The sequence below is a fragment of the Bufo bufo genome, chromosome 5, assembly GCF_905171765.1.
Source record: "Bufo bufo chromosome 5, aBufBuf1.1, whole genome shotgun sequence".
Classification (NCBI taxonomy): Eukaryota; Metazoa; Chordata; class Amphibia; order Anura; family Bufonidae; genus Bufo; species Bufo bufo.
The window spans coordinates 309536684-309549281 of NC_053393.1; the positions used below are offsets into that span (position 1 = coordinate 309536684).

The 12598-nt window shown below is 41.6% G+C and overlaps 1 protein-coding gene across 1 annotated transcript in view; it reads left to right on the forward strand.

Moving 5' to 3' along the window:
- The first annotated feature begins 3407 nt into the window (after window positions 1–3407).
- Window positions 3408–12598, forward strand: part of ADAMTS16 (ADAM metallopeptidase with thrombospondin type 1 motif 16) — a 508970-nt gene continuing 499779 nt past the window's right edge. The window contains exons 1-2 of the mRNA XM_040433225.1: window positions 3408–3598; window positions 3697–3781. Of these exons, the coding sequence (XP_040289159.1) occupies window positions 3545–3598; window positions 3697–3781 (139 nt within the window). The 5' untranslated portion in view covers window positions 3408–3544. The remainder of the gene's footprint in view (window positions 3599–3696; window positions 3782–12598) is intronic.

Sequence of the window (12598 nt, forward strand, 5' to 3'; positions counted from 1 at the left end):
CGTTCATTTTTTTCTTTCAGCCCAGAGGCTGAACGGAAAAAAAAAATCTCATTACCTGTATGCTCAATATAAGGAGAATAGCAGAAACTCCTAATGCTGGGCATACATGTAATGATTGCGGAGACCCTCAAATGCCAGGGCAGTACAAACACCCCACAAATAACACCATTTTGGAAAGAAGACACCCCAATGTATTCGCTGAGGGGCATATTGAGTCCATGAAAGATTGAAATTTTTGTCCCAAGTTAGCGGAAAGGGAGACTTTGTGAGAAAAAAATTTAAAAAATCAATTTCCGCTAACTTGTGCCAAAATTTTTTTTTTCTATGAACTCGCCATGCCCCTCATTGAATACCTTGGGGTGTCTTCTTTCCAAAATGGGGTCACATGTGGGGTATTTATACTGCCCTGGCATTTTAGGGGCCCCAAAGCGTGAGAAGAAGTCTGGTATCCAAATGTCTAAAAATGCCCTCCTAAAAGGAATTTGGGCCCCTTTGCCCACCTAGGCTGCAAAAAAGTGTCACACATGTGGTATCTCCGTATTCAGTAGAAGTTGGTGAATGTGTTTTGGGGTGTCATTTTACATATACCCATGCTGGGTGAGATAAATATCTTGGTCAAATGCCAACTTTGTATAAAAAAATGGGAAAAGTTGTCTTTTGCCAAGATATTTCTCTCACCCAGCATGGGTATATGTAAAATGACACCACAAAACACATTCCCCAACTTCTCCCGAGTACGGCGATACCAGATGTGTGACACTTTTTTGCAGCCTAGGTGGGCAAAGGGGCCCACATTCCAAAGAGCACCTTTCGGATTTCACAGGTCATTTACCTACTTACCACACATTAGGGCCCCTGGAAAATGCCAGGGCAGTATAACTACCCCACAAGTGACCCTATTTTGGAAAGAAGACACCCCAAGGTATTCCGTGAGGGGCATGGCGAGTTCCTAGAATTTTTTATTTTTTGTCACAAGTTAGTGGAAAATTATGATTTTTTTTTTTTTTCATACAAAGTCTCATATTCCACTAACTTGTGACAAAAAATAAAAACTTCCAAGAACTCGCCATGCCCATCAGCGAATACCTTGGGGTCTCTTCTTTCCAAAATGGGGTCACTTGTGGGGTAGTTATACTGCCCTGGCATTCTAGGGGCCCAAATATGTGGTAAGGAGTTTGAAATCAAATTCTGTAAAAAATGACGAGTGAAATCCGAAAGGTGCTCTTTGGAATATGGGCCCCTTTGCCCACCTAGGCTGCAAAAAAGTGTCACACATCTGGTATCTCCGTATTCAGTAGAAGTTGGGGAATGTGTTTTGGGGTGTCATTTTACATATACCCATGCTGGGTGAGAGAGATATCTTGGCAAAAGACAACTTTTCCCATTTTTTTATACAAAGTTGGCATTTGACCAAGATATTTATCTCACCCAGCATGGGTATATGTAAAAAGACACCCCAAAACACATTCCTCAACTTCTCCTGAATACAGAGATACCAGATGTGTGACACTTTTTTGCAGCCTAGGTGGGCAAAGGGGCCCATATTCCAAAGAGCACCTTTCGGATTTCACAGGTCATTTACCTACTTACCACACATTTGGGCCCCTAGAATGCCAGGGCAGTATAACTACCCCACAAGTGACCCCATTTTGGAAAGAAGAGACCCCAAGGTATTCGCTGATGGGCATAGTGAGTTCATAGAACTTTTTATTTTTTGTCACTAGTGGAATATGAGACTTTGTAAGAAAAAAAAAAAATCATCATTTTCCGCTAACTTGTGACAAAAAATAAAAAGTTCTATGAACTCACTATGCCCATCAGCGAATACCTTAGGGTGTGTACTTTCCGAAATGGGGTCATTTGTGGGGTGTTTGTACTGTCTGGCCATTGTAGAACCTCAGGAAACATGACAGGTGCTCAGAAAGTCAGAGCTGCTTCAAAAAGCGGAAATTCACATTTTTGTACCATAGTTTGTAAACACTATAGCGTTTACCCAAACCATTTTTTTTTTACCCAAACATTTTTTTTTTTTCAAAGACATGTAGAACAATAAATTTAGAGCAAAATTTATATATGGATGTAGTTTTTTTTGCAAAATTTTACAACTGAAAGTGAAAAATGTCATTTTTTTGCAAAAAAATCGTTAAATTTCGATTAATAACAAAAAAAGTAAAAATGTCAGCAGCAATGAAATACCACCAAATGAAAGCTCTATTAGTGAGAAGAAAAGGAGGTAAAATTCATTTGGGTGGTAAGTTGCATGACCGAGCAATAAACGGTGAAAGTAGTGTAGGTCAGAAGTGTAAAAAGTGGCCTGGTCTTTCAGGGTGTTTAAGCACTGGGGGCTGACTGAGGTGGTTAAACAACTAAATATTAGATAAGTGATTCAAAGGAAAGCAAAATCTTCAAACATTTTTCAGTTTATATAGTAAATGTTTCAGTTTGTAAAGAAGAAAAGAAACACTGCTATTTTTTTTGAACAGTCTAATATTCCCTTTTCTTTATTTTTTTTTTAGAGGAACAACACAAATTTGATATATTTTTCTTCATGTTTTGATTTGGAATAGAATGTGTAGTGTTCCCCATGCATTTCTGTGTATGGAAATAAAAGCTATTAGAAGGATTTGGAGCTTTATTCACTTTTTTAAACACACTGCTATTATTTTGAACACAACTGTAAGTCAATGGTGACGGATCCGTTTTCTTTGGCACAAAAAAATATATAAAACTGATCCGTTCCCCATTGACTTACAATGGTTTTAGAGACGGATCCGTTATGGCAATTTTAGAGAAAATACAACCGGATCCGTTCAGAATAGATGCGGACGGCTGTATTATCGTGACGGAAGCGTTTTTGCCGATCAATGACTTTACACCAGTTTTGATAAATCTCCCTCAATGTTTTGTCAGTGGAGTAGTCTTTTGCAACAAATGTATTGTTTGCTGTATATTTCTTTCGTTTTTCAGTTTGCACCATGGTTAGCAGTTCGTATTCTCTAAGGGGAAGCCAGATGTTATATGGGCATATAACTAAAAATTTTGAGCGCAATTTATTATTGTGGCTTTTTTAAAAAACTGCAAAAAAAGTCAGCAGTGTACTCCAGTCTGCTGGTGGAGAATAAACTGAGGTACTTATCAAACAGTGTGCAGCAAAGTGCATCTATTAAACCATTCATGGGTGGACTGGATATATCAGCATTACAGAATGAATGATTTCTGACCTAGTGCATAGGTCTGCGCTGGGCTGTATCCGGTGTACTGTGTGGGAATCGTCTTCTGGGCAGAGCACAAGGGGTTAACAGTGGGGTCGGCCGGGATTGGTCGGGGGGCGCTGCCTGTCTGCCGGCCACTATTAGTAAAGGAAGAGCAGGGAAACACATGGGGATCTGAGAGCGTGAGAGGCAGGAATTCCCGGGCATGCTTCATACATTGCTGGAGCCCTCACACTGTGCCAGGAATACTGCCGGCTTCTATGGCTTCTGCTATTCAACCCTACCACTGCTACCTGTAATGCATTGATAAGAAGGCTGCTCCCTGAGGAGATATGGCTAGAAGAGGTCTCCTGTGTTCTCTGCTGCTTGCACTTGCTTCATGTCAGGTCAGTCTCATGTCTAGTTCTTCTTCTTATTCTATGTTCCTTTCTAACTGAATAATGCTGTCTTGTCTTTCACATGATGCTGCTGTGAAACCTGCCAGAAAGCACCTGTACATGGAGGGGGAAGCCCTCAGCCCTTACCCCTGGCTCTGCACACTGACATACTGGCTTTTACTGAACACACTGGTGAGTATTAGTCTACTTGTCCCTTCATTTATATACTGAACACGCTGCTGAGTATTAGTCTACTTGTCCCTTCATTTATATACTGAACACGCTGGTGAGTATTAGCCTACTTGTCCCTTCATTTATATACTGAACACACTGGTGAGTATTAGCCTAGTTGTCCTTTATTTATATACTGAACACACTGCTGAGTATTAGTCTACTTGTCCCTTCATTTATATACTGAACACGCTGGTGAGTATTAGCCTTCTTGTCCCTTCATTTATATACTGAACACGCTGCTGAGTATTAGTCTACTCGTCCCTTCATTTATATACTGAACACGCTGGTGAGTATTAGCCTAGTTGTCCTTTATTTATATACTGAACACACTGCTGAGTATTAGTCTACTTGTCCCTTCATTTATATACTGAACACACTGGTGAGTATTAGTCTACTTGTCCCTTCATTTATATACTGAACACACTGGTGAGTATTAGTCTACTTGTCCCTTCATTTATATACTGAACACACTGCTGAGTATTAGTCTACTTGTCCCTTCATTTATATACTGAACACACTGTTGAGTATTAGTCTACTTGTCCCTTCATTTATATACTGAACACACTGCTGAGTATTAGTCTACTTGTCCCTTCATTTATATACTGAACACGCTGGTGACTATTAGTCTACTTGTCCCTTCATTTATATACTGAACACGCTGGTGAGTATTAGCCTACTTGTCCCTTCATTTACATACTGAACACACTGGTGAGTATTAGCCTACTTGTCCCTTCATTTATATACTGAACACACTGCTGAGTATTAGTCTACTTGTCCCTTCATTTATATACTGAACACACTGGTGAGTATTAGTCTACTTGTCCCTTCATTTATATACTGAACACACTGCTGAGTATTAGTCTACTTGTCCCTTCATTTATATACTGAACACACTGCTGAGTATTAGCCTACTTGTCCCTTCATTTATATACTGAACACACTGATGAGTATTAGCCTAGTTGTCCCTTCATTTATATACTGAACACACTGGTGAGTATTAGCCTACTTGTCCCTTCATTTATATACTGAGCACACTGGTGAGTATTAGCCTACTTGTCCCTTCATTTATATACTGAACACACTACTGAGTATTAGTCTACTTGTCCCTTCATTTATATACTGAACACACTGCTGAGTATTAGTCTACTTGTCCCTTCATTTATATACTGAACACACTGCTGAGTATTAGCCTACTTGCCCCTTCATTTATATACTTCTTCAGTACTCTCCAACATACAGTATGGAACACCTGGCTGGGAGAAGTCTCATGGAAATGCCATGGTTGACCAGGATAACCTAAAACAATTCAGATTGAGCATCTACTTGAAAACTAACAAACCAGTAGAATTGCTGTGCTGTCATTAGATTGTCCTACTGTTGACCATGTAATAGGTACTATCTATAGGAAGAAGATGCAACAAATCTTCATTTTGAAGGAATGTTAAATTCATTGCATGGATTGTCCATTGTCCATAGCAGCCGCATTGTGTGGACACTTATGTCTATGACAAGTGTTTGCTATGTGGATACATTATGCATGGGTATCAGCTGGCCATGTTGCTTAGGACAGTTGTAATTCTAACACAGTAGGTGGCCAAGATGAAAGTAAGGGAATTCTTCTGAGGAAAGTCTTAGTGCTTCTCTAAATATGACTTGCCGGTTATTTGACAATAGCCCTGCTTTTGTGAGCACTTGATTGACTCCTGACAGTAGTTGCTGTAGTAACATTCTGGGAATTCTGCCAAGGCGACATTAATTTTTTGCTTAATGATTTATCTGTCTGTCATGTGAGTGCAGTTCAGTAGATGTCACAATTTGATAGGATTTCTCACTGACAATTATTTTGAAGTCTGCAGTTCTGTCTCCAATTCTACACACTTTTGGAGGCTTATGTGCCAATCCTGCTGAATTTCAGCCTGTAAATTTCCCTGCTGGTCTGTGCACTGTATTCCTCAAAAAAGGAAACCCATAATCAACTGTCAATCTGCTGTACCTGCTGCATGAATATTGTGTGTGTCCCACAGAAGGGAATACTGTATACATTAGACAACCTTTCTGAAGTGTCTGCCAATCTATGTAGCATTAAAATATATATGTGAACTCCGAATGACTAATGGGTTTATAAAAAGAGTGTGAGAATAGGCTAAATGTACTGTATCTAGCTACCGTATGTAATTTAGTCTAAAGTACCTTGATTAGTAACACTAGAGGGCGCTCACAGAACTAGCCTGAGCAGTGATGATTTGCATTAACGTGTTTCTTTTTGCTTGCTAAGGACGAATATAGTTGTCATACGCTGGGATGAGACATCACATTCATGACCAACTTTTCTCTCAGTCATAAAGTGAATAGAAGTATTGAGGAATTGTTCATTCTTTTTAGGTCACTTTCACACAACCAGTATTTTTCAGCAGTACTTGAAAGCTAAAACCAGGAGTGGGTCCAAAACACAAGAGACTCAAATCTCTCAATTATACCTTTTCTCTGTAGGTTCTACTTCGTTTTTGATTTGTCAAAAAAAATAAATCTTCTAATCAAATCTGAACTTTTGGTGATTCACTTCAGAGGAATTGCGTAAAATAGCCCCACCAATTTACTTTTAAAATTCAGTACATTAGCAAGGGAAACTGGGTAGGGAAGATGAAGATGGAGGATCACTTGACCATGGGTGATGCCTGGCTGGCAGGCTTATTCACAATGCTTTGCAGTCAGCCTGACAAGCGGGAAGATATTGGATGGTCCATCAGTCTCTATACTAGCATGGACCAGTGCACAAAGAGCATTGACTCTAAAACATAACTTTTCATTATTCTTATTGGAAAAAGGAGTCCCCAAAAATAAAGGGAAATAATGCAAACCAACTCATTAGAATATTCCAGATATACAAAATATGAAAATATTATAAATAGCAGTTATCATGAAACACAGGGAATGCCAATAGTGTCAGGAGTTGGGGAGGGAAATCTCCCTAGGATTAAGTCTGACTATACCTCAACACAGGGAAACAGCCTGATGGTGGATGCTCCCTGCACAGGAACCTATCCCTGTGTATTCCTAGTTAACCCTAAATATTTTGATGCGTTTTCAGAAAAACCATAAATGATAGAAACAATGCAGAGAATGGTGTACTGATAAGCCCATTAAAGTCCTGGGTCCAAACAATTATGTGTCAATTACCATCAATAATCAATAACATATAATAGTCGATACAGGAGCCGATGTACATAGCATATATTCTGATCCATTAGTATTGATACTAAACCAAGGGATCAATGATAATTATAAAAAAGCTTGGTCCAAATGGACCACTCACACAACCCATTGGTGGCAGGGCATAACAGTGATGTGACCACTAGTGTTGAGCACGAATATTCGAATAGTGAATATTATTCGCAAATATTGGCACTTTGAGAATTTGTGAATATTTAGAATATAGTGATATATATTCGTATTTTCGAATATTCTAGATTTTTTTTTTTTTGATCTGAACCCATGATCCCTCCCTGCTTCTTGCTTGTGGGCCAATGAGAAGGCTGCAGTGTCTTTGTCTGAGCTTAGCAACATCCCTAGCAACCAATAGGAAAGTTGCCTACCCCTTACTATATAAGAACCTCCCCAGCAGCCATTTTCTGTAGTTTTATGGCGTTCTGAGAGAGACAGCAGTGTCATTGCTGTGCTCTGTGCTTTCCTGTGTCATTACATTAGATAGTTAGTCGGGATCGACCGATTATCGGTTTTACCGATATTATCGGCCGATATTCAGGATTTTGACAGTTATCGGTATCGGCATCTATTTTGCCGATATTCCGATAACGTATGGGGAACACAGATCGCGCTGCTCTCGGCGCTCTCCGTGTTCCCTCAGCAGCACAGGGGAGAAGGAAGCAGTGTCTCCCTCCCCCCTGTGATGCTGCTGCCGCTGCCGCCAATGAAAAGACAGATGGGAAGAGGAGGGGCTGTGGCCACTGCGCCACCAATGATGTTAACTTAATCATTCATTCAAATTGAACAGGAGGCGGGAGCTGGCTGCAGAATCACATAGCCTGCTCCCGACCTCTATGAGCGGTAGCTGCGATCCGCGGTAGTTAACCCCCTCAGGTTCGCAGCTACCGCTCATAGAGGTCGGGAGCCGGCTATGTGATTCTGCAGCCAGCTCCTGCCTCCTGTATATGAATAAATGAGAGATTTATGTTCATTGGTGGCGCAGTGCGCCCCCCCCACCCGAGCCCCCCCAGTTTTAATCATTGGTGGCAGTGGCCACAGGGTCCCCTCTCCTCTCCTCCTCTGATCGGAGCCCCAGCAGTGTTAGCCTGGGGCTCCGATCAGTTACCATGGCAGCCAGAACGCTATTGAAGCCCTGGCTGGCTGCCTGCCATGGTAAGCTCCATGCTGCTGTGTGCACAAAGCACAGAGCAGCAGGGACAGTGTGAGATCCTATTCACCCTGACAGAGATCTATCAGGGTGAATAGGACAAGGGTCCTAAGGGTCCCTAAGGGGGCTAAAAGTTAGTCAAAAAAAAAACACCAAAATATTAAGTATAAATAAAAAAGAAAGATTTACCAAAAAAAATAAAATACACATTAACAATAAAAATATTCATTTTCAGCAAATTTGTGTAGGAATTTTTTATTTTTTTTCAAAAATGAAATTTCACAGAATATCGGTATAAATTATCGGCTATCGGCCTGAAAGTTCACAAATTATCGGTATCGGCCCTAAAAAATCAATATCGATCGATCCCTAATAGTTAGTTAGTTAGCTTATATATATGCTATTACAGATAGTTAGTGGGAGATAGTCAGTGTAGGTTAGATAGTGATATAGTGTAGCTGATAGGTTCTGCTGTCCATACATACATGCTACATACATAGTGCTGTGATGTCACAACAATACATAGTGCACCAATCAGTAATATCTACTCAGGCCTGCTAAAATGTGAAGTTTCACGTATTGCGCCAAAATATGCGCATCATTAATTGGCAATTAGCGCAATCGCGAATATATTTGAGCACTCTATCTGCATATAAAGCCATATTTAATGCTCTGCCGTGCCAACCATTTTCTCCAGTCTCAAACTTCTAGCAGCTTGGAAAATGTAGCAAAAGTGACCCACACCTGTATTGTACGCGCTTTACAGGAATATTACATTGCCGATTTTCTCAATCAAGAAAATAATAGCGAATTTGCAAATATCTGATGAATATTCTACAAAATATTTGAGAAATATCGCAAATTTGAATATTTCCCCTGCCGCTGACCACTGGCTGGAAAGCATTACAAGTATGTCTTCTCTGGTTAACCAGTCATAAGGCCATTTTCCCTCAACCTTTGGTGTGAAAAAAGTGTGTCTTATACAAGAGAAAACACAGTAGCTATTTAGTAGGACAAAATAAGCAGATGCTGTAGTCAACTACTGTAAAACAGTATAACTGAATCAATAACGATGATTAATTATACATTGGATCAGGCTGTTCAGCTAAATGGACTACTTATTTCATCTGGTTTCTTCTAACAGTCATTATATACCAAAATACAAATATACAGCTTTTGAATGTTAATTATATACTGTAGACTATTTGGTACACCTTTTGTAGGTTAATACTGGACTAAACTATTCATTACATCTTTTGTATGTCAATGATGTACTAGGTTATTTATTACATTTTTATCAGGTTTCATGACCTTCAATTCCTCATCACCTCTAGATGAAGGATCCTGCATGATTACTATTTAATTAGTAACTTTTACTTCACAGGGGTTGAACTTTGTTTATCTGGTCAATGATTTAGAAGTAGCTGTGGATCTGATAATTTTGTATGGTCTATGTTAGGCCTCAGGCCTCATGCACACGACCGTTGTGTGCATCCGTGTCCGTTGTTCCGTTTTCCGTGATGAAAACTCGGAAAATGCACCGTTTATCATCCGCGTCCGTGATCCGTGTTTGCTGTCCGTCAAAAAAATATGACCTGTCCTATTTTTTTGACGGACAACCGATCGCAGACCCATTCAAGTCAATGGGTCCGTGAAAAAACACGGAGGCACACAAGATCGTGATCCGCGTCTGTGATCCGTAGGCTACTTTCGCACAGACGGATCCGCATATCCGTCTGCATAAAAGCTTTTTCAGATCTGAGATTTCACATCATGAAAACTCAGATCCGACAGTATATTCTAACACAGAGGCGTTCCCATAGTGATAGGGACGCTTCAAGTTAGTATATTCTAAGAACTGTGAACATAACTGCCCCCTGCTTCCTGGCAGCACCCGATCTCTTACAGGGGGCTGTGATCCGCACAATTAACCCCTCAGGTGCCGCACTTGAGGGGTTAATTGTGCGTATCATAGCCCCCTGTAAGAGATCAGGTGCTGCCAGGCAGCAGGGGCCAGACCCCCCTCCCTCCCCAGTTTTAAATTCATTGGTGGCCAGTGCGGCCCCCCTCCCTCCCCAGTATTATATTTATTGGTGGCCCTCTCTCCCCCCCCCCCCCCCTAATTAAAAACACCCCCCCATCATTGGTGGCAGTGGAGAGTTCCGATTGGAGTCCCAGTTTAATCGCTGGGGCTCCGATCGGTTACCATGGCAGCCAAGACGCTACTGCAGTCCTGGCTGCCATGGTTACTTAGCAATTTTAGAAGCATTATACTTACCTGCGATGTCTGTGACCGGCCGGGCGCTCCTCTTACTGGTAAGTGACAGGTCTGTGCTATAAGCAATGCGCCGCACAGTCCTTTCACTTACCAGTAGGAGGAGCGCCAGGCCGGACACAGACAGCGCAGGTAAGTATAATGCTTCTAAAATTGCTAAGTAACCATGGCAGCCAGGACTGCAGTAGCGTCTTGGCTGCCATGGTATCCGATCTGAGCCCCAGCGATTAAACTGGGACTCCGATCAGAACTCTCCGCTGCCACCAATGATGGGGGGGGGGTGTTTTTAATTAGGGGGGGGGAGAGAGGGGAGGCCGCACTGGCCACCAATGAATATAATACTGGGGAGGGAGGGAGGGGGGGCGCACTGGCCACCAATGAATATAATACTGGGGAGGTCGGGAGGGGGGCCGCACTGGCCACCAATGAATATAATACTGGGGAGGGAGGGAGGGGGGCCGCACTGGCCACCAATGAATTTAAAACTGGGGAGGGAGGGGGGTCTGGCTCCTGCTGCCTGGCAGCACCTGATCTCTTACAGGGGGCTATGATACGCACAATTAACCCCTCAGGGGGCAGCACTATCAAATCGCCACTGCTGCATGATCGAATCAGGTGCATAGCCACTGCTTCCAGCGCCTGGACATCCTTTCTCCCTGAAGAGCCAAGTTCCTACCTGGCGAAACGCGTCGGAGGATGACACTGGACATCTATAATAGGGAGGTATAAGTGTCCTGTTCTCACAACATGTACCCCCGGGGTCTATATGCAGTTCAACAGGCAGATATCACCATTCTACTAGTTAATAAGATGAGACTTCTTTCTGTAAGGGGTGCGACCCAACTATTTGTTTCATCCTTACTGATTTCCTTTTGCATGGTTTCTAAAAACAATCTGTCTTCGTGGGACATTGCTACCTGATTGTCCTCCTTAGTCCTTTGGAACACTGAGCAACCTAAGTGGTCTTCGTCACTGTCACAAGCTATGCCGTGGTCTACAGAGTCTATGAAAGAACAAGGTAGTTGAGTACTATGTGGCAGTTCCTTTATGAGGAAGTTGTTTTTACATGGATGGAAAATAGAGGGACGTCCATTATCCAATGTGCTTGTGAGCATGCTATTAATGGAGTTTGGTTTGTGTATGCTTCCTAAGCAGACATCTCCTACTATGACCCATCCTAGGTCATGCCTTTGGGCATAAGGAGCATGATGTGGGCCATTAAGCTGTTCTCTAGTTTTATGAACTTGTAAGATATCTCTCCCTAGGAGTAGGATTATCTGAGCGTTAGGATCGAGTTTTGGTAAGAGATGGGCTATACGCTGTAAATGGGGGTGATGTATGGCTACCTCTGGTGTAGGGATCTCGTGTTTATTATCAGGAATTTGGTTACATTTAGTAATAGTTGGTAAGGAAAGACACGTTTTACCATCTATGGATTCAATTAGGTAGCCACTAGATCTCCTCCCCGCTGTTTCTACAGTACCCGCACAAGTCTTTAGAGAATAAGGAGTGTTAGGTCTTTGATGTTGAAAATGTCAAAGAAAGTAGATTTGGCTAGGGACGCATTACTTTGGTCATCTAGGTAGAGTTGTTGCGATACCAAATTTTTGATTCGGTTTCGATACCATGAAAAAGTATTGCGATACTCGATACCATTCGATACCACGCGAAAAAAATAAACAAAAAAAGCCACGTGCATTCCTCATTTTTAAAAATGGCGAATCGCGCATTTTTTTTTTTTTTTTTTCTGTTCCGGCATTCACCACCTAGATTTTTTTTTTATATTTTAATAGTTTGGACTTTTCTGACGTGGCGATGTAATATGTTTATTTATATATTTTATATGTGAAATTGGGAAAAGGGGGGTGATTTATACTTCATATTTTAGTGTTTTTTTTTTTTTCACTTTTTATTTAATAACTATTTCCCCCCTTAGGGGCTAGAACCTGGGATCTTTCATCCCTTTTCCTATTCACCCTGATAGATCTCTATCAGGGTGAATAGGACTCCACACTGTCCCTGCTGCTCTGTGCTTTGTGCACACAGCATCAGGGATGTTACCATGGCAACCAGGGCTTCTGTAGCGTCCTGGCTGCCATGGTAACCGATCGGAGCCCCAGGCTTACAC